This window comes from Mustelus asterias, chromosome 14 (assembly GCF_964213995.1).
Source record: "Mustelus asterias chromosome 14, sMusAst1.hap1.1, whole genome shotgun sequence".
In the NCBI taxonomy this organism is placed as follows: Eukaryota; Metazoa; Chordata; class Chondrichthyes; order Carcharhiniformes; family Triakidae; genus Mustelus; species Mustelus asterias.
In genome coordinates, this window is record NC_135814.1 from 56,733,735 (window position 1) to 56,757,219 (window position 23,485).

The window sequence follows — 23,485 nt, forward strand, 5'->3', positions numbered from 1 at the left end:
TTTATTATTGTACTCGAAACATAAATATTAATATAGACACATTGAATGACATTGTTGCCTAAGCAAGTATTCAGATAATCAAAGAATATTACCATTTACTTCAGGACTAACTTCTTAATTTTGATCATTGCTATCTTATTGTATTATAATTCTGATTATGTAAGTGACAACTCATGATCAATACTGTCCTTCTAACTTAATACCTTATGAAAACTGAAACTGTACCAAACAATCTGGCAACAAATGGAATGCCATCTTTTTCTGCTATCTTGTATTAAGCATAGAAAAGTGCCCTTCATATCAGAGGTCAAGATAGGTTTCCTTTGTTTAGCATGATATAATAACACAGCACACATGCCATTATATCTGAAGAGGTTTCAGAAAAGTTGCTTTTGGGTAGCATTGTATTTTAAACGGTAAAGCTCACTTTCTAAATAAACAGTTGTTTGTTACTTGAATCTACCTGATTAAATTAGGAAACATTTAGTCAGTTTCCAATTGGTTCACGAGGAGGACTAGATACACATGTGACATTCCACTTGCTTGTTGGCAGTAAGTTGTAGATAAATCAGAAACCAGGACTATCCACCTTCTTGGTAGAATGTGACTGCATGGTAGTGGAGGATCACAAATCGGACTAATTAATAGATTTTTAAAATGAAAAACGTGCTTTGACAAGAAAATTATCTTTAAATGGAGCATCATCTTTACACAAATAAAATACTTAAAACCCCTTATTTATAACTTAGATTTCTTCATCTGAGGCTCACCTGCCAACTACTTGCGGCGATGGATGATTACTGTACCTGATTCTAATGATGCACACACAGGAGAATAAGCACTGTTTAGAGTCTAAATGCCACCAGCTGTTCTACAGTTGTAGAGAATTAATTGGATCCAGATTTAAAACTAAAAACCTATACCATATCTGACTCATAATTCAACTAATGACACGCTTCTCTTGTAAGCTAAATTAATATTTTCATGAAAACCAAAAGTGCTCAATGCAAGCCAAAACGCAGATTAATAAAAAATGTCTTCTGGATAACGTTTTGCAATACATCAAATTTTCAAATAAAAAGCTGAAAGTTTTGAATTCATTATGGTCAAAGAATATGTGTAATGTGTTTTTAATATAATTTAGACCTAATATTATTCACACTGTAGGTGATTACAGTATAATGCAAAGGCATAAACATATAATGAACCCATAACTCAGATAAATCCAGTCTCTTTACATGTCTTTATTATTTTACATTATCATTGCCATTGCTGTTCGGCAAGTAACAGAAGAAGATGAAAATAAAATGTATATTTTTTGTATATATATATATATAAAATATATATGCATATATACTTCTAACATTTCAGTCATTGGAGTTGAAGTCTGAACATTATGCTGCCCATCAGGAAGACAGAGTTTAGATTTAAGGAAAAATATGTGCACAGTATGCATGCCAGTACAAGGCACTATCCGCATCAATAAGAAAACACATGCAGAGCTGTCAGGTTGTAGCTATGACTGACTAATCTCCATAGCAATCACTGTCAATAGCAAAGGTCTGCAGTTTTCTTGTATAATGTACCTTCAGGCTACAGTGTAAATCCACAAAGCACTCAACTGATTGCAGATCAAAGGACTCGGAGTTATGCTCCAGACCTAATAAAATTTATGCATAAAATCTAGATAGACTGACCGTTTTCTTCATTTTGTTTCTTTTTAAATTAACCCTCGGTGGAATAAAAGCACTTTTAGTTTCTTCGTTTTTAGTTTTGAATTTTTTATTTCATAGATGTTCACCACAAATATGAATTAATTAAATCAAACAAAATCAGATTAGATTTATAAACAACAGATACTCATTTCTGCATTTCTCTTTCAAGTTGCAAAAGGGAAATTTAAATCCTGTTGTGGCAGAAAATGAGTTTCAAAGGTCAAAGGATATGGCTTGTCTCAAGATGATTAATTTGGTTACTGTCATTTTTAAAATATTCATTCAGAGGATATAGGAATTGTAAGAAAGGCCTGCATTTGTGCACGCCCCTAATTGTCTTTGATAGGGTGGTAGAGAACCTTCTTCTTGGATTGCTACAATACACATGATGGAAGTACTATCAGAGTGTTGCAGATAGGGAGTTCCAGGATTTTGACCCAGTGGCCATGGAGGAATAGTTGGGATGGTTTACGACTCAGTGGAAAACTTGGAGGTGATAGTGTTCTCATGCACATGCTGCCCATGTCCTTTGAAAATGTGGAGGTCACAGGTTTGGGAAGAGCCTTGCCAGATTCAATCCTGTGGATAGATTACTCAGCAGCTAAAGTATGCTGGGGGTGAAAGAAGGCAATGCTTAAGCTTGTGGATGACAGCCAATCAAGCTGACTGCTTTGTCACGATGTTACCGAGTTCCATGACTGCTGCTGCCACATTCATCCAGACAATTGGAGAATGTTCTATCACACTTATCACTAGTAGGTGGTGGGCAGGCTTTGAGAAGGTGAATTATTCAACAACAACCTGTGTTTAAAAAGCACCTTCAACATATTAAAACGGCCTGAGACACATCACAGTAGCGTTATCAAACAATACTTAACACCTAGCCACTTTAAGAGATATTAGGGTAAGTGATCAAAAGTTTGGTCAAAGAGGTAGATTTTAAGGAACATCTTAGAGGAGGAAAGTGAGGAGAGATTGAGGGAAAAATTTCAGAGTTTAGGTCCTAGGCAGCTGAAGACACAGCTACCAATGGTAAAGCGATTAAAAATGGGTAAGTTCACCTCAGGGACAAATGGAACACCAATCTTCTGAACAATCTGTTTCAGCCTCAGACTGTTGACAGGGAAAGGGATGGAGTCAGTGGCCAGGGAACACAGTTTGCGGTGGGATTGAAGACAATCGGCTGAATTTTGCCACTTACCTAGATGTGCCGCTGCTGGAGCCAAAAAGCAAGGGGCAACTCCGCTTCAGTGGGCGGTGGGACCGGAGGAGGCACATTGCCAATTACAGGCCGTCCTGGACTACACTGTCCTGTTAATGATTGTTAGTCTGCCCCCATTAGTCGCTGGTCCAATCAGAGGTGCTGACAGTTAACTGCCTCCCTGTTAGCAGTGACCATTGTTGAGGCTGCAGCTCCAGAAAGAGGGACCCTCAATAGTGGGGCATTTTTGTTGAGAGTTGAGTTAATGTAATTCAGCCAAACGCTGGTTTCTCGTTACCAAAACCCTTTATTGTGCACCAAAGGAAAGGGTCACCCCGCTGCTTACAGTCAGGTAGTCTTCGCCTTGAGACCTACAACCTCAGTCCAGGTAAAGCAACAGACTTAAAAACCTCCACTGACTGCTTCCCAGTGGGCGAGCCTCTACTCGCTCATTAAGGCAGCTTGTACTCCAAGAAGCCAATGGGGAGATCTACTGATGATCCCTTCGTGGCCATCATAACGTCCCTCCCTCTTTAGGTCCATGTCACTCACAGCACACTCTCTGCAAAGAGATCTTTTCCATTGCTTGGTGCTCAGTTGAAGGTCTGTTAAAGGAGGGGCTGGGTCAGGCAGTGTAAAACTAACAGGGGGCATTCTCTTTCAGAGGGAGCAATATAGGGAAACTGATGTGGGTTCCTGCTCAGGTTCCACTTCAGCCCTGAGGCCCACTTCTTCAGCATTCATCTCAAGCCCATACTTTCACTATCCAGAGGGGCCAATGCGGAGTCAGCTGGCAGTGGCATGGCTGACATAGCTGGTGGTGGGGCCTGCTCAGGCAGGGACTCTCTGGTTTTGAGATGGTCCAAGTTCTTCTTTAGGGTTATACCCTGAACTTTGATCTTGTAAAGTACTGGTCCTGTCTTCTCCATAATGATCCCAGGTACCCAGCTGGGACCATCCCCAGCGGTCCTTACATGAACTCCCATTGCAAAAGTTCTTTCTCTCCTTGCAGAATCATAGTTTCCTTTTTGGTTTTCCTGTTGGGATTCCACCCTCCCCACCATGTTTGGAAGTAGCCGGCTCAATCTGGTACAAAGCTGCCATCCTATTAACAGTGCTGCTGGAGCAACACCTGTTGTTGTGTGTGGTCCTAAAATTGAACATAATTTGTGCCAGTTTAGTCTCCATGGATGCCACCAGTTATTTCTTCAAGCCATTTCTGAAGGTTTGAACTGCCCATTCTGCCAGTCCAGGTGATAAGGTGCAGTCTGGACATGTCGGATCCAATAGGAAAGCACAATGTTCTGGAAATCACTGCTAGTGAAGGCTATGCGGAAACCAGGATTTCTGGTATTCTATGTCTGGGGAAGCTTTGCTGCAATTTCTCAACCGTGGCCTGAGTAGTCGTGGAGCCCATGTTGTGCACCTCCAACCATTTGGGGTACGTGTCTACCATGATTAAAAACATAGAACCCATAAAGGGGCGTACGTGTCTACCATGATTAAAAACATAGAACCCATAAAGGGGCCCTCAAAGTCCACATGTACATGCACCATAACCTGTCAGGCCACTCCCATGGGTGTGGGGAGGCTGAAGGTGGGAGGTTTTGACTTTCCTGGCACAGGTCACATCGCTTCACCAAGTCTGTGATGTCAGAGTCAAGACTGGGCCACCAGACGTAACTCCTAGTCAGCATCTTTATTTTGGATACTCCCAGGTGGCCAATATGTATTTCCATTAATATTAGACATGGTCCTGGGGACTGAGCAATTACTTGGGACCCTCAAAAAATGATCCCACCTTCAACACTAAATTCAGTTTTTTTAATGAGGTAGAGTTTCATTTCTTCAGAGGGTTGTCCATGGAATCCACCATAGAGGATCATGTGCCTTATTTTGGGTAAGGTTGGATCTTTTTGGGTCCAGGCTTTAATCTGCCTTGCTGACACTGGCAAAGTCTCCAGAAAGCTCAGAGTCATCATTACCAGCATTGGAGGAGGTTAAGGAGCCACGCTTGTGGGCAGTGGGAGGCGACTCAGTGCATCAGCATTAAGTGACCAGGTTCCAGGGCAGTGTTCCAGAAGCTATTTGTAAGTTGCCAATAACAAAGCCCAGTACTGTATCCGAGTGGAGGTGATGGGGGGATTGCCTTGTCCTCTTTGAAGAGGTTCAATCAGGATTTATGGTCAATAATTATAAAAAACATTGACTATAGGAGGTATTGATGGAAATTCATCACACCAAATACAACTGCTAATTCTTCCTTCTCAATTTGAGAATATTGCATCCGAAAAGGTCCAGGAGGCATTCACAATGGGTTCTCAGTCCTGTCTTTTCAGTGATGTGACAGCACTGCACTAACCCCATACGGGAAAGCATCACAAGTTAATAGAAGGTCTTTCTTAGGGTCGAAATGGTCAAGTTAGATGACAGTAACTGATGTTTAACATTAGAAAAAGCCTTGGCCTGCAGAGCTTTCAGGACCATCATTGATATTTTCATTGTACGCAAGAGGGCCATCTTAGAAGCCTAATTCGGGATAAACTTTCCTTAATATTTGACTAATCCCAGGAAGGATTATAACTTGGTGTTCCTTGGAGTAGATTGGATGAAATCCCTTGCCATCTACTCGGTAGCCTATGTAGGTTACTTTGGCTGCTTGGAAGACGCATTTCTCCCTCAAGTGAACTCTCACACTGGAAAATCTCTGCAAGACGACTTCTATGTTGGACAGGTGTTCCTGTTTTGAAGCCCCTGTGACCAAGACATCACCTAAGTATACTGCTGCCTTGTGTAGCCTTTGAAGGGTGCTTGCCATAACCTTTTGGAAGATCGCATGTGTTGATAAGACCACAAAGGGCAAACGGTATACTCATAGAGTCCCTTATCTGTGTTGATAGTCACATATTTCTGGGAGAACTGGACCAGTTCAAGCTGAAGATAAGCGTGGCTTGTGACCAGCTTGGACTACACCTTGCTACCTGTTAACTGAGTGTATAAATCTTTGATTCAGGGCATGGGGTACCTATTAAGTTTGGATAACCGATTGACTGTTAGTTTATTGTCCCCACAAAGATGAACCAATTTGTTAGACTTAAGAAAAGGGACTACAGGTGTGGCCCATTCTGCAAATTGCACAGGCCTCATTACATTCAAGCTTTGAAGATGTCCTAGTTCATTTTCCACCTTCTCCAATATGGAATAAGGGATAGGCCTGGCTCAGAAATACCCAAGTGTAGCGTCAAGGTCAATATAGATTTTGGCCGAGGCTCCTTTCATTTTTTCCAGGCACTCCTGAAAAACCCTAGGGTATCTGATGATAACTTTATACAGTCCCCCCATGCCTAGCGTGAAGATCTCCAACGAGTTCAGCTGGATCTGCTGGAGCCAATCTCACCCTGTCATAAACCCAGCTAACGTTTTCTGCTAGGGTGTCTCAACTTGGAAACACTGGTTCGTGGTGGTGTATAGTTTTGTTTACAGGAATGGTGTAAGGAGCCACATGTGAGACCCAGTGAGAACAGTAACCAGCCTAGCCATAGTATAACACTTATAAAAGACTAGTTATTACAATAAAGACATATACATGAACAGGACTATAACAACCTAAGACAGTTATATACAAGAAACCACTAAACACACCCACACAGTTTAAATAGGAATTACTCTTTTTGTTTCAAAATACATTCATAAGAAATTAACTCTTTCAGCTCTTCCCAAACAATATCCAACTCAATAGATCTATAAGTAAAGTCCAGCTTATAGTTACCACACTGTATATGATTCAGTAGTTATTCTGGGGATCGTCTCTTTTTGATTCAGTGAAGATATGGGTTTTAACTGCCTGCACAAAGGTTTCTGCTCTTACTTCTGGGCTGCTAGCTAGAACCGGCTTACAGGCTATTAGCTGGACTCTTCATCTCAGGCTGCTCGATGTACACTGCCTCCTGTTTCCATGAAAAGGTGGCCAATTATATCACTGTTTCCCTTTGAAGATTCTTTCAGTATATTTGACTGTCTGTTCCCTCAGCTTGTTAGGCGGCCCGGTGGCAAAGTGGTTAGCACTGCTGCCTCACTGCACCAGGGACCTGGGTTCGATTCCAGGCTTAGGTCACTGTCCGTGTGGAGGTTGCACGTTCTCCCCGTGTGTGGGTTTCCTCCAGGTGCTCTGGTTTCCTCCCACAGTCTGAAAGACGAGCTGGTTAGGGTGCATTGACCCAAACAGGTGCCGGAGTGTGACGACTAGGGGAATTTCACAGTAACTTCATTGCAGTGTTAATGTAAGCCTACTTGTGACTAATAAATAAGCCTTATCTTAGTTCTAAAAGATTAACATATGTATGTCTTCCCTGGATGGTGCAATCGTCTACCCAAAATGTTTCCTATCAGCAGGACAATGTACTTCTTTTGATATGTCCATAAGTGCTAATCTTTTATTGGGATTCACATCCTGTTAAATACCTTTTGAAATGTTGGTGGCTTTCAAACTGCTGGCACATTCATGACGATCCCCATAGGCTTGGCCTGTGCCCCAGTACAACAACAAGTGGGAGATGAGCTGATTGCTGCCTGTAAGTTACTGGGGCCATTGTGGTGCCTTTTATTTGTAAAGGTTTGATTTGATTTATTATTGTCGCATGTATTAGTATACAGTGTAAAGTATTGTTTCTTGCATGCTAGACAGACAAAGCATACCGTACATAGGGAAGGAAAGGAGAAAGTGGAGAATCATAGCCAGGGTGTAGAGAAAGATCAACTGAATGCCAGGTAGGTCCATTCAAAAGTCTGATGGCAGCAGGGAAGAAGCTGTTTTTGATTCGTTTGGTACATGAACTCAGACTTTTGTATCTTTTCCCCGATGAAAAGGTGGAAGAGAGTATGTCCGGGGTGCGTGGGATCCTTAATTATGCTGGCTGTTTTTCTGAGGCAGTGGGAAATGTAGACAGTGTCAATGGGAAGGAGGTTGATTTGAGTGATGAACTGGGCTTCATTCACGACCCTTTCGAGTTTCTTGCGGTCTTGGACAGAGCAGGAGCCATACCAAGCTGTGATACAACCAGAAAGAATGCTTTCTATGGTGTATCTGCAGAAGTTGGTGAGAGTTGTAGCGAACATGCCAAATCTCCTTAGTCTCCTGAGAAAGTAGAAGCGTTGGTGGACTTTCCTTACTATAGCGTTTGAATGGAGGGACCAGGACAGGTTGTTGGTGAGTTGGACACCTAAAAACTTGAAACTCTCGACCATTTCATCTTCGTCCCCATTGATGTAGACCAGGGGCTTGCTCTCCACTGAGCTTCCTGAAGTCGATGAATATCTCTTTCGTTTTGTTGACATTGAGGGAGAGATTGTCAACACACCAGTTCACCAGATTCTCTATCGCTTTCCTGTACTGTGTCACGTCATTGTTTGAGATCTGACCCACAATGGTAGTATTATCAGCAAACTTGAAAATCGAGTTGGAGGGTAATTTGGCCACACAGTAAAAAGTGTATAACAAGTATAGTAAGGGGTTGAGGACATACCTTGTAGAGCATCGGTGTTGAGGATGATTGTGGAGGTGTTGTTGACTATCCTTACTGACAGCGATCTGTGGGTTAGGAAGTCTAGGATCCAGTTGCAGAGGGAGGAGCCAAGTCCCAGGCCATGAAGTTTGGAGATGAGTCTCGTAGGAATAATGGTGTTAAAGGTTGAGCTGTAGTCTATGAATAGTAGCCTGACATAGGTGTCTTTGTTATCTAGGTGTTCCAGGATTGAGCGTAGGGCCAGGGAGATGGCGTCTGTTGTGGACCTTTTGCAGCGATAGGCAAACTGTAGTGGATCCAGGCAGTCTGGGAAGCAGGAATTGATTTGTGCCATGGCGAACCTTTCGAAGCACTTCATAATGATGGATGTCAGAGGCCCGGACGATAGTCATCAAGGCACACTACCTGGCTTTTCTTTGGTACAAGGATGATGGTCATCTTTTTGAAGCAGGTAGGGATCTCAGATTGATATAAAGATAGGTTGAAGATGTCTGCAAATATCCCCGCCAGCTGGTCAATGCAGGACCTGAGTTCTTGTCTGGGTAACCCATCTGGATGTGGAGATGCCGGCGTTGGACTTGGGTAAACACAGTAAGAAGTTTAACAACACCAGGTTAAAGTCCAACAGGTTTATTTGGTAGCAAAAGCCACAAGCTTTCGAAGCCTTAAGCTCCTTCTTCAGAGGATTCCCACTAACATGAAGAAGGAGCTTAAGGCTCCGAAAGCTTGTGGCTTTTGCTATCAAATAAACCTGTTGGACTTTAACCTGTTGTTAAACTTCTTACTGTGTTTACCCCATCTGGGCCAGTTGCTTTCCATGGGTTGACTTTTGAGAAGGCTGCTTTGACGTCGGCCGTGGTGACCTCGGATACAGGTTCGCCCAAGGCTTCCAGGGTGGAGGGTGCGCTCTCGTTGACTTCTTACTCAAAGTGGGCAGAGAATGCGTTGAGCTCATTGGGGAGGGTGCATTGGAGCCAGCGATTTTACCTGCCTTCATCTTGTAGCCTGTTATGTCTTGCAGACCTTGCTAGAGTCGGCGGGTGTCCGTGTGGCTAGCCTGGGATTCTGGCTTGGTCCGGTGGTTCCCTCCATGTAGGTAGCTAGTCTGACCTTGGGACCTACAAACTTGGTCCAGGTAAAGTAACACTCTTAAAAATCCCACTGACTGCTTCACATTGGGCAAGCCTCCACTCGCTCAGTAAGGCAGCTCGTACTCTACGAAGCCCATGGGGAGATCTACTGATGATCTCCCATGGTCTTCACAGCCATCATATTAGTTAGGTCAGGGGAAGCTGGGGCTCAGTAATTGGAAAGGGAAGGTTGATTATAGAGCACCAACAATGCTGCTGGGGTGAGGGAAGCCATTGCAACTGGGGGTGGGAGGATGGATGGCCCCTCTGCTCAAAAATCATCCAATTCAACCCTGAATATATTAACTCAGCTTCACTGCTCTCTGGGGGAAAGGATTCCAAAGTCTAACAGCCCTTTGAGAGGAGGATTTTCTCTTCATTCGGTTTTAAATAGAAGACTCCTTATTTTTAAACTGTGGCGTCTGGTTCTTACCAGTCCCACAAAATATGCTCCCAGCATCCACCCCATCAAATTCCCTCAATTTTATATGTTTCAATATGATCACCTTTCACTCCAACAAATATAGGCCTAATTTGCACAACGTTTCCTCATATGACAACCTCTTCATCCCAGGAATCAGCCAAGTGAACCTTCGCTAAACTGCTTCAAATGCAAGTATATCCCTCCTTAAGTAATGAGACAAATTGTACATAGTACTCCAGATGCGTTCTCACTAAGGCCCTGTACAGCAGTAGCAATACTTCTCAACTTTTATAGTCCAGTGCCCTTGCAACAAAGGCAAACATTCTCAATGCCTTCCTAATTACTTGCTGTACATGCATGCCAGCTTTTTGTACTTCATGTAGCAGGATACCCAGATCCTTCTGTAGCACAGATTTCTGCAATCTCTCTCTCCATTTAAATAATCTACTTTTCCATTCTTCCTGCCAAAATAGACAATCTCACATTTGCCCATATTATACTACATCTGCCAAATTTTTACCCACTCACTTAACCTATCTCTAGCCTTTACATCTTCCTCACAACTTTCTTTCCGATATTTGATTCATCAGTGAATTTAGTTACCATACACTTTGTCCCTTCATCAAAGTCATTAATATAGATTGTGAAGAGTTGAAGTCCCAGAAATGATCCCTGTAGCACTACACAAGTTAAAATTTTCCAATTTGAAATGATCTATTTATCCAAATTTTCTGTTTCCTGTTAACTAACCAATCCTCTAATCCATGCTATTATATTACCCCCAATACCATGAGCTCTTATCTTGTATAACAACTTATGTGGCACTTTATTGAATGCCTTTTGGAAAACCAAATACACCTCACCTACTGGTTCCGCATTATCCACCCTGCCTTTTACATCTGCAAAAAACTCTTAACAAATTGGTCAAAATTTATTTCCTTTTCACAAAACCACGTTGACCCTGCCTGTATGTAGTATGACTTTTTAAATGTCCTGCTGTTACCTATGTAATAATGGATTCAAGCTGTTCAGACTGACTAGTATATAGTTTCCTGCTTTCTGTCTCTTCCCTTTCTTGAATAGGGGTGTTACATTTGCAGGTTTCCTTAGCAGAATGCAGGTAATTTTGGAAGATTAGATTGCAATGCATTCAGAATTTCTATAGCCACTAATTGTAAGACTCTAGAATGCAGGTCATCAGGTCCAAGGGACTTGTCAACCTTCAGATCCAATAGTTTCTCCCAGCACATTTTCCCCGAGTGATCCTGATTATTTTAAGCTCTTCCCTCCCTTTTCCCTCTTGACTTTCAATTATTCTTGGGATGCTTTTTGTGTCTTCTACAATGAAGGCTAATGCAAATGCCTCTACCATTTCCTGTGTCGCCTCCTTAATTTACCAGTATCACCCTCTAAGATACCAGTACTCACTTTTGCTATGCTTTTCCTTTCCACATGCTTGTAGAAATTGTTTTTTTTAATTTCCAGCTTGTTTTCTCTCATACTCCAATTTCTCCCTCAATTATTTGTTTAGTCATTCCTTGCTGGCTTCAAAAATGTGTCCAATCTTCTGGTCTACCACCAATCTTTCAGTATTGTATGTGCTTTCTTTTAATTTGATACTACCTTTAAGTTCCTTAGATTGCCACAGATAGTGCATCCTTCCCAATGGAATACATTTTTGTTGAGAGTTATGAAGTATCACCTTAAATGTCAGCCATTACTCCATTACTGTTCTTTTAGGCTATTTTCACAGTCCACATTAGTCAACTCTGTCTTCATATTCTTGTAATTGCCTTTGTTTAAGTTAAGTCACTAGTCTTAGACCCACAGTTTTCACCCTCAAACTGAATATGAAATTCTAACATATTATGATCACTGTTGCCTCGAGGTTCCTTTATTATGAGGTTTTCACTTAATCTTGTCTCAATACACATTACTTGGTCTAAAAAAGCCTGCACCTTGGTTTACTCTAGAATGCATTGCTCAAAGAAATTGTCCTGAATACATTCTAGGAACACATCTTCCAGGCTACCTTTTCCAATTTGATTCGTCCAATGTGTATGGGGATCAGAATTGCCCATGATTATTGCAGTACCTTTCTTTCAAGTCCCCATTAGTTCTTCTTGTATAGTCTGTGTAGGTACTGATAGGGAGTCTCTAAACTACTCCCTCAAGTGACTTCATTCCTCATCATCACACAAACTGATTCTACATCTTACTCTGCTAAACCAAGGTCATCTCTCATCACTGTACTAATCGCAACTTATATAATAGAGCTACCCCACTTGCCCTTTCTACTTGTCCTTCCAAAACATCAAATACTCTTCATACCCGCAGAAATCTACAAAGCTGCTGGTCCTGTACTTATCGAGAAGCTCACCGAGTTGTTCCAGTCCTTTTGGAAGCAAGGGTCCATTCCTCAGGAACTTAAAGATGCTTCCATCGTACACCTCTACAAGAGGAAGGGCAATCAGCAAGCATGCGACAACCATCGAGGAATCTCGCTGCTCTCCATTGCAGGAAAAGCCCTCGCAAGAGTCCTGCTAAATCGTCTGGTCACTCATCTGGAGCTGGGTCTGCTTCCGCAAAGGTCGCAGGACTATTGACATGATTTTTGCCGCGCGCCAACTTCAGGAGAAGTGTCAGGAGCAGAATCACGAGCTCTACACAATCTTTGTTGACCTCGCGAAAGCCTTCGACACTGTCAGCCGACAAGGCCTGTGGAGGATCATGTCAAAGTTTGGCTGCCCCCCCAAATTCATTCAGATGGTACACCAGTTCCATGATGGCATGATGGCCAGAGTACTGGACAGCGGAGAATCCTCTGAGGCATTCCCAGTCACCAATGGTGTCAAACAGGGCTGTGTGCTCGCACCCACACTGTTCAGCATGATGTTTACTGCCATGCTGAATGATGCCTTCCAGGACAGTGTTGCTGGAATCAGCCTTAAGTACAGAGTGGATGGGAAGCTCTTCAACCTGAGGAGAAGCTATTACCAAAGTGAAGGAGACTGTTCTGAGAGACTTCCTCTTTGCCGATGACTGCGCCCTGTATACTGGCTCAGACCAAGAGATGCAAGTCGGTATGGACAAATTTTCCACGGCTTGTGGCAACTTTGGACTCACCATCAACATTAAAAAGACCGAAGTCATGCACCAGCCTGCTCCTCATGCACCGTACACAGAATCCATAATCACAATCAAAGGGCAGAAACTACAGGCAGTGGACCAGTTCACTTATCTTAGCAGTACCCTCTCCCGAGCAGTAACTATTGATACAGAAGTTAACTGCAGAATAGCAAAGGCAAGTTCTGCTTTCGGTAGACTACGTTCCACTGTATGGGAACGTCGAGGAATCAGCCCAGCAACAAAACTGAAGGTCTACAGCGCCGTGGTACTCACTACCCTCCTGTATGCCTGTGAAACGTGGACTGTGTATTGAAGGCATGCAAGACAGCTCAATCATTTCCACATGACTTGTCTTCGCAGAATATTACGCATCAGATGGCAAGACAAAGTACCAGACACTGAAGTTCTCTCTAGAGCAAGTCTACCATCAGTCCACACACTGCTGATGAGAGCACAGACCCGGTGGGCAGGTCATGTCATCCGTATGCCGGACGAGGGCATACCCAAGCAGCTCCTTTTTGGGGAACTCTCTGCTGGAAGATGCTCGCATGGAGGGCAGAAGAAACGTTACAAAGACACACTCAAGGCCTCCCTGAAGTCGCTTGACATAGACATGACCACCTGGGAAACGCTGGCACAAAACCGCCCTACCTGGCGCTGCCTCATCCACAGGGTTGTCAAGCTTATGAAGCAAGGTGCAATGCTGAAGCACAACTTAAGCGCGAGCTGCGCAAGTCCAGAGCCACCAGCGCAACAACTACAGCGCCTACACAAGTTTGCCCAATATGTGCCAGGACATTCTGTGCCCGAATTGGCCTGATCAGTCATCTTCGGACACACCGCATCCAGCCTCAATGACTAATGGTGTCGAGGTCCTCATCAACGACGATGGACGAACAACAACAACACAGTGGCAGCAGTGTCTACAAGATGCACTGCAGCAACTCACCAATGTTCCTGTCAAAGCACCTTCCAAACTGCAGCCTCTACCACCTCAAAGGACAAGGGCAGCAGTAACACACCACCTGCAAATTCCCCTCAAAACCATATACTATCCTGACTTGGATATATATCACTGTTAGAACATAAGAAATAGGAGCAGGAGTAGGCCATCTAGCCCCTCGAGCCTGCCCCGCCATTCAATAAGATCATGGCTGATCTGACGTGGATCAGTACCACTTACCCGCCTGATCCCCATAACCCTTAATTCCCTTACCGATCAGGAATCCATCCATCCGCGCTTTAAACATATTCAGCGAGGTAGCCTCCACCACCTCAGTGGGCAGAGAATTCCAGAGATTCACCACCCTCTGGGAGAAGAAGTTCCTCCTCAACTCTGTCTTAAACCGACCCCCCTTTATTTTGAGGCTGTGTCCTCTAGTTTTAACTTCCTTACTAAGTGGAAAGAATCTCTCCGCCTCCACCCTATCCAGCCCCCGCATTATCTTATAAGTCTCCATAAGATCCCCCCTCATCCTTCTAAACTCCAACGAGTACAAACCCAATCTCCTCAGCCTCTCCTCATAATCCAAACCCCTCATCTCCGGTATCAACCTGGTGAACCTTCTCTGCACTCCCTCCAATGCCAATATATCCTTCCTCATATAAGGGGACCAATACTGCACACAGTATTCCAGCTGCGGCCTCACCAATGCCCTGTACAGGTGCATCAAGACATCCCTGCTTTTATATTCTATCCCCTTCGCAATATAGGCCAACATCCCATTTGCCTTCTTGATCACCTGTTGTACCTGCAGACTGGGCTTTTGCGTCTCATGCACAAGGACCCCCAGGTCCCTTTGCACGGTAGCATGTTTTAATTTGTTTCCATTGAGATAGTAATCCCATTTGTTATTATTTCCTCCAAAGTGTATAACCTCGCATTTCTCAACGTTATACTCCATTTGCCATATCCTCGCCCACTCACTCAGCCTGTCCAAATCTCTCTGCAGATCTTCTCCGTCCTCCACACGATTCACTTTTCCACTTATCTTTGTGTCGTCTGCAAACTTCGTTACCCTACACTCCGTCCCCTCCTCCAGATCATCTATATAAATGGTAAATAGTTGCGGCCCGAGTACCGATCCCTGCGGCACGCCACTAGTTACCTTCCTCCAACCGGAAAAACACCCATTTATTCCGACTCTTTGCTTCCTGTCGGATAGCCAGTCCCCAATCCACTTTAACACACTACCCCCAACTCCGTGTGCCCTAATCTTCTTCAGTAGCCTTTTATGGGGCACCTTATCAAACGCCTTTTGGAAATCCAAAAACACCGCATCCACCGGTTCTCCTCCATCAACCGCCCTAGTCACATCTTCATAAAAATCCAACATGTTCGTCAAGCACGACTTTCCCCTCATGAATCCATGCTGCGTCTGATTGATCGAACCATTTCTATCCAGATACCCTGCTATCTCCTCTTTAATAATGGATTCCAGCATTTTCCCTACTACAGACGTTAAGCTGACCGGCCTATAGTTACCCGCCTTTTGTCTCCTTCCTTTTTTAAACAGCGGCGTAACATTAGCCGTTTTCCAATCAACCGGCACTACCCCAGAATGCAACGAGTTTTGATAAATAATCACTAACGCATCCACTATTACCTCTGACATTTCTTTCAATACCCTGGGATGCATTCCATCCGGACCCGGGGACTTGTCCACCTTCAGTCCCATTAGTCTACCCAGCACTGCCTCTCTGGTTACATTAATTGTATTAAGTATTTCTCCTGCTGCCAACCCTCTATCGTTAATATTTGGCAAACTATTTGTGTCCTCCACCGTGAAGACCGACACAAAAAACTTATTTAAAGACTCAGCCATATCCTCATTTCCCACTATTAACTCCCCCCTCTCGTCCTCCAAGGGTCCAACATTCACTCTAGCCACTCTATTCCTTTTTATATATATATAAAAACTTTTACTATCATTTTTTATATTAATTGCTAGCCTAGCTTCATAGTCTATCCTTCCTTTCTTTATCGCTTTCTTAGTCTCTCTTTGTTCCTTTACTATCGCTGGGTCAAAATCTTTGAACACTCTTTCCAAAAGCATTGTGGGTATACCTACACAACATGGACTACGGCAGTTCAAGAATGCGGCTCATCATCCACCTTCTCAAGGGAAATTAGGGATAGACGATAAATGCTGGCCTCGGCAGAGATGCCCACATTTCGTGAAAGAATAATTATAATAAATGGTAATGGAAGAGTGAGCAATATGCTCCGCCATGACGTTACAGACTGTGGTGTCATTCAATTTTGTTGCTGTTGATGGTCTACATTGCCTAATGGATGTGTTGAGCTGTATCTATTCTTCATCTCTCCCATTTAGTATGGTCGTAGTTTGCGCATGACACAATGGATGGCACTCTCAGTGTGAATATGGGGCTGCTTTCAACAAGGTCTGTATGGTGGTTACTCATATCAATACTATCACAGACAGCTATATCAGTGGAAGATAGACTGGTGAGGACAAGTTCACAAAAAGGTTATCCCCATGTATCGGTTACCTCACCACTTGCTGTAAGTCCAGTCTGGCAGTTATATCCTTTAGGACTCTGTCTTCTCAGTCAGCGGTGGTACTAATGAGTTAAGTTTGGTAATGGTATTGAAGTCTTCCACCCAGAATATATTCTGTGTTCTTGTTACCATCAATGCTTCCTGCAGGTGATGTTTAGCATGGAGGAGGACTTACTCAGTAGCTGAGTGAGGGCTTTTACTTTACATTAATGAACCAGTTGTGTTTATGCTTCATGGTCACATTTACTAATACCAGCTTTTTATTCCAAGTTTATTTTGTTATTTGTTTTAATTGAATTCTAATTCATAAACTGCCCATGGTAGAATTTGACCTCATGTTCTCTAGACTACTGGATCACTGGGGCAGCAGATGCAGGGTAACACACCACCTGCAAATTCCCCTCAAAACCATATACTATCCTGACTTGGATATATATCACTGTTCCTTTACTATCGCTGGGTCAAGCCTTTGGATCACTGGTCCAATTGTATAACCACTGTGAAACCTTACCAGTGAATGTGAAAGTGTAAAAACTTTCTCACTCCATTAAATCACTGCCACTTATAAGTTGTAATAAAGTGACTATGATAACGGTGGTGAGAAATCCATATTGTCATAATAGTCTACACATATATTATAATTATGAAACAATATTATACTAACATTTGATTGTTTTTTGATTCTGTAAAGGACCTAGAAATTAGACCAAACACCTCAGAGTACACTCAAAGTCACTTCTCTCACCCAAAGGTCAATATTTTGAGTCCTTATCAATGTTTGCAGTCAATATTCCTTTTAATTTATTCAGTGATTCGTACAAATCATGGTTCTGAACAGAAGAGAGTTTTCTTTACTGTAACATGAGAGGCCTAACTTCATTCCATTGTGATGCCCAACAGGAATTCAACAGTAATTTTTTTAGTTCATTACAATCAATGCTTTCTGCTGAAAACCATAGTCTTTTCCATTAACCACCAATATGGAAAGAATACTTCATAGAATCCCTACAGTGCAGAAGGCCACTCGGTCCATTGAGTCTGCACCAACTTTGCACATTTACCAAGGCTAATCATAATTTTAATCAGTCATATTTCATATTCTGACCAAATATTACTGTACAGAAACTAGAACAATTGATATGCCAATACTGTGTTGGCATGGTGGGTCAACCCACAGAACATGGGCTGCAGCGATTCAAGAAGGCAGTTCACCCTCACCTTCTCAAAGGCAAATAGGGATGGGCAATAAATGCTGGCCAGCCAGCGACGTCCATGTCCCACAAAATGAAAAAAAAAATTTCTCATATGACATTTGGATCTCAATAATGGGCACAATGAGGTCCAGTTTCAACCTGATAAGGTTGTAAATAAAAGATGTAAATAATTTATTCTTTTTTTAATACAACCCTGTTTAGTTACAATTAGAGTATCCAGCCATGACTATATTAATATGTAGTTTAAGTAAAATGAGGAGAAGCACTACACAAAATGGTTTCATAATCAGTAGATATTTGAAAATTGAATTGTGTGTAACAATTTATTCTAATTCTCTGGACCTGGTAAGACTTTTAACAGTTGTCTAAATGGATCAATTCAGTGCCCCTCACTTGTTTACCCTTTAATCAAAAAGAGCAAGTAAACACAAAATATAAAATCATAGAATCCCTACAGCGCAGAAAGAGGCCATTCAGCCCATCAAGCCTGCATCAACAACAATCTCACCCAGGCCCCATAACCCCATGTATTTACCCGAGCTAACCCCCCTGACACTAACAGTCAATTTAGTAAGGGCAATCCACCTAACCTTCACATCTTTGGACTGAGAGGGGAAACCGGAGCAACTGGAGAAAACCCACAGACGCAGTCACACGAGGCTAGAATAAAACCCGGGTCCCTGATGCTGTGAGACAGCAGTGCTAACCATTCTGCCACCATGCTGCCCTCCTATATATCTCAGCTTTTAAAAATTGCCCTACTTTAATATATAAATAAACATGGCCAACCAACTAATATGTTTTTAAGAAAAGACAAAAACAATGGAACTTATAGCAGCTATAGTTAAATTAAGAGAAACATTTTAAGACAAAATTAAATCCAACAATTTTATTCACCACTGGGAGACCAACTGAATACCATAAGAAACTTGACATAATACAAATGAATACTCCGTTTTATCTATGCAGACGCACATTTGCAGCTGCACTACAATAACCTTATGGAATTTCTAATATTTAACTTTAAATACCAACTGCACTTCCTTGTTACTGCCAACTTAGTTCATTTCAGCAGTATTTCATTTCAATAGCCTGGGGATATAGGTAATGGAACATTACTCACTGTGATAGCCAGATTTCTTCTGCATGGCTGTTACAGGGCAATCTTTATGAGCCAGAAGTAGCTGCTTCAGCTGAGCCACTTCGTTTCTCAGCAGGGTGACTTCATTCTAAGGAACAAAGAAAAACTTTGACAAAAAGCATCAGTACTACTGCAGCCATCACAAGGAGGGGGCAGACTTTAAACATTCTTACATTTTATAGATGGATAGATCTGGCAATACTCAACGGAAAAAGGTTTGCTGTCTTACATTTTGAAAACTGGTACTAATATGGAGCCAAAAAGATTTGCCTACACAAATACTGCAAATCTATTCCTCAGGCAACCTATTCTGAATCTTAGAATATAAACCTGAAGGCAGGAGCATTACCAAAATCTCATATTTATCTTAAAACTTAATAAAACATGAGTTTTCTTAATAAGCTGTTTTGAACGGAGGAGTATATAGTGTATATCCTGTAGTGGTACAAACAGCTTTGTGACATGCTTTTAGTATAAACTAAATAATGAACCCCAATGTGCTGACTCTGTGGGAATTGCCCAGGAAGTTTGAACTTCCAATGGGTAATTCCCATGCTCCCTGGCACCCTGAGACTTTGGACAGTTCTGACTTACATACTTGAATAGCTACCCAGGAAATATTAGACAGAAAAATCCTAGTGTAACCATGCTAGACACCCAATCCCTTACATTGATTCCCCCGACTCCCCCCTCGACCCCTGGACTCCCCCACCCAATCTCACTGTCCGACTCCTCCATCAATCCCCAACCCATTTCCCCCCACTTAACCCCCAACTCCACCAAACCCCTCAACCCAACTTCAGCACCTCGCTCCCCCAATTAATTCCTCACCTGCCTGACCCAACCTCAACACTCTACCCACCTATCACCATGCCCACCAGCCACCTGATTCCGCTGCTACTCTACACCCTCACCTACTCCCCTCAACCACCTGCCACCCAAGGCTCTTCCACTCCCACCCTATCCCTTTACCGCACAAACCCTGCCACTTTATCCACCTATGTGTCCACACATTCACTCATATTCTCATGTACTAACACAGGAAAACTTTTAAGTATTCCAGCTTTTCAGCGTGTCAGTGAACACTCATCAAAATACGGCAGCTAATGTCGTAAAAGGGGGCGTGGTTTGTCTTCCCCCGATGATTCAGTATTACAAAAAGCAGTTGGATTTCAAGCATGCTCCGCATTTCTGGAGAAGCATGGATTGGATGTCCCTGCCAAAAAATGCGGAGCTCTGGCATTGGCACAGAAAAGTAGGAGCAGAGTGGCAGTGATTGCCACCCCTTGGAAAATTTAGGCCACTTCTAATGTTCATTTTAAGCATCTTACAGCCGACACCAAATGCAATGGGGGAGTTAGTAGAGGAACAGGAAACAAAGTACTCACAGGCTGTCTGCAACTCAGTTACATTTCAACGTAACTCACATCCTCTAATAATTGCTCATTCTAAATTCGCTAATGTTTATTCAGTGGTTTGAAGTTTTTTTTAAGTTTCAAGACATAAATTTAGGATTTTTTAAGCACTGCAGATTTTAATGCATGGTGGGTTCTTTTTCTAGTACACGTACAGTGTCCCAAATCTGGCACGGATTTTGGAATTTTCCGGATTTTTGAAGCAGCTCCTTCACACTGGCTTGTGTGTGATACAATCTGCACTGATCATCGTCATAAAAATATCAAGTTGCAGATCATAGAAATCATAGAAACCCTACAGTGCAGAAGGAGGCCATTCGGCCCATCGAGTCTGCACCGACCACAATCCCACCCAGGCCCTACCCCCATGTCCCTACATATTTACCCGCTAATCCCTCTAACCTACGCATTTCAGGACTCTAAGGGGCAATTTTTAGCATGGCCAATCAACCTAACCCGCACATCTTTGGACTGTGGGAGGAAACCGGAGCACCCGGAGGAAACCCACGCAGACACGAGGAGAATGTGCAAACTCCACACAGACAGTGACCCAAGCCGGGAAATGAACCCAGGTCCCTGGAGCTGTGAAGCAGCAGTGCTACCACTGTGCTACCGTGCCGCCCTCGGGACAGAGTTCTCAATGCTCATAACCATTGTGGGCAGAAACACCGAAGATTTAAAAGTTTGATTCGGCATTTAAAAAAAATCTATTAACCTCACAGTGGAGTGATTCTTGCAATAACGGAGAGAGAAACGGCTGATTTCTGATTCTCTGAAAGCTGTCAGGAACACTGCAATCGGAATGTTCCCGCGGGTGAAACAGGCAGTTTTGTATCTGGAGAAAAGGGAAGGCGGGTTCTCACTGATTCTATCCTCTGGGACCGACTCGGGAATGGCCTCTTTATTGCTGTGCTTACTCTGTTCGGAGAGCAAAAGAAAACCGTCTGGTTTTTGGGCAATTCCGGTTTTAGGATAGTTGGATCTGAGGCACTGCACTTCTAGCAGCTGGTTTTATTTTCTGTTCTAGTAATGATTGTGTGGATTGCAGGGTGAGTGAAGGCGAATGAGTTGCACTGGTTGTGGCGTGAAAGCTCCGCACTTGCATTTTCAACTGAATGCAGCGTGCAAATTACTAACCTATTGTACAGTTTGTACTTTAGCTCCATCTGACAAGGAGTGAAAGGGTAAGCAGCTATTTTCAAATGAGATGATGGATAACTTAGTTCCAAGAGAAAGGTTAACAATGAGTTATTTGCATTTCAACTCAGGTATGGAAAACACGCTGGAGGAAAAAGTGGATTGTGAAAGTGGGAGGGGGGCGGAGGGTAGTACAGATACAAATAATGGTAAAGATTAAATTGCACTCGCAGCGATTAGGAGCCACATTACTGTTGGTAAACAGCAGCATGTAGATCTGGTTTGTAAAACAATTAAATATTGTTTAAAGTTATAAAAATGTAAAGTTCGTGCAGAAGAGAAGTTACAACTGCAAACTAATATCAGCCTGGCATTTACCATTAAAACATAAAATGATTATAATATTCAAAAGCCAGTGAATTTTCTCAGGATGGAAAGTCTGTTGTTGCTCTTAGCATAAAAACACAAGCAGCAGGGCCAGGAAAACCATTAAGTCCGTCACTGCAATATTGTCCGAAGACAACCCTCCGCACCTATTAGACTTACCATTTAAAATAATAAGAAGCAATGATACTTCATTGTAACTTACTACACTGCTCATCTGTGCTTGAATGTCAGCTGAGGAATTATAGAAGAACCTCAAGATTGATTAATGGGTTCATACAAAGTACAGTTTAATTATTTCTTTGACATTCAATTTTCAGTAAAAGACATAATGGGTGGCATGCTTAACGACTTTGCTTCTGGCTAAGATACTAAGGAGGACTGAGAGAAGTTAATGCATTTTCAAAATCCATTAATATCAGTTCAAGTGGAGTCTACAAGTCTCCACATAAAGACAGAATAAACCAATACATTTCTTTCAAGTTTTGAAGCTAGAATCACGCTGGTATAAAATCTCGGGTTAATACTCTAATTAACAAATAAGCATTTTCAAAACAATATGCCTGAAGCAAAATGTAGAATAAGATTTTTCTGACATAGATTACATAATGTTACAGTGACTTTGTTAACTACATAGATAGAAACATACTTTACAACCTACCTGTAGTTGTACATTTGTTGAACTGAGGTCCTCTGCCTTCTTTTCAAGAGACTGCACCCATACTTTTCTCTTCTGTCTACACCTTGAAGCAGCTGCTCGGTTACGCTCTAAAAACTTCCGTCTCTTTTCATCTGGGTCTTCATTCATCGCTCGCCTCCTTCTACCACCACTGCTCTGAATCTGTTGTGTGGGCTGGCCTGGGGAGTCCTGTAATGAAACCACCATTCAATCAGCTTGCTGCAGCATAACAGTTCTCTAAAAATTAAACTCAAACCTCATTAAACAAATATTTTTAACCATGTTTATTCTTGTTTAGATTTTAATTAAGAAAGCACTTCTCAAACTTAGTTTTCATGCTCAGCCTTTAAGCAATAATTCAACTTTCAATGAGTTGCTTGTAGTTAAAAGGACATATTGCTCAAAACGTGAAAACTAAAAATGCTAAAAAAATCTTTTTTAAAAAAGGGGAAAAAATCTGTAGTTTCTCTTTTTACTGATGGAGCTGCTTTGTTTGCAGCATTGCCTGACTTTATCTCAATATTTGTAATAATGCACACAATGTCCCTTAGCAAAGTAACACCTGTTCATAAATAAGAAACATTAATATGAAGGAAAAAAATGCAGAAATAAAATTCATATCAATTCCCCTAATGCAGTGGTTCCCAAACATTTTTCACTGGGCCGCACTTTCGGAATAAAAATTTGCTCGCGCCACACCAAATTTTTTATTGATAAGAAATACATTCAAAAACAAAAAAAAACAACTCCTGGCAGTGCTTGATTTATAACATAGAACACAACTACTTTATAATATGATCATGGGACATCCAGAAAGTATAAAACAATGCTTGTTTAAAACATGTTTAAATGTTTCTTTGATTGTCCTTGA

General features: G+C 42.3%; 1 protein-coding gene across 11 annotated transcripts in view; it reads right to left on the reverse strand.

Annotated features, from left to right (window-relative positions):
- The window catches only part of atf2 (activating transcription factor 2), a 157,130-nt gene that overhangs the window by 3,670 nt on the left and 129,975 nt on the right, over positions 1-23,485 (reverse strand). For all 11 annotated transcript variants that reach the window (XM_078228440.1, XM_078228436.1, XM_078228431.1 and 8 more), the window contains 2 exons: positions 22,597-22,803; positions 18,982-19,087 (listed from right to left, as the gene is read on the reverse strand). In XM_078228440.1, coding sequence (XP_078084566.1) covers positions 18,982-19,087; positions 22,597-22,803 — 313 coding nt within the window. The remainder of the gene's footprint in view (positions 1-18,981; positions 19,088-22,596; positions 22,804-23,485) is intronic.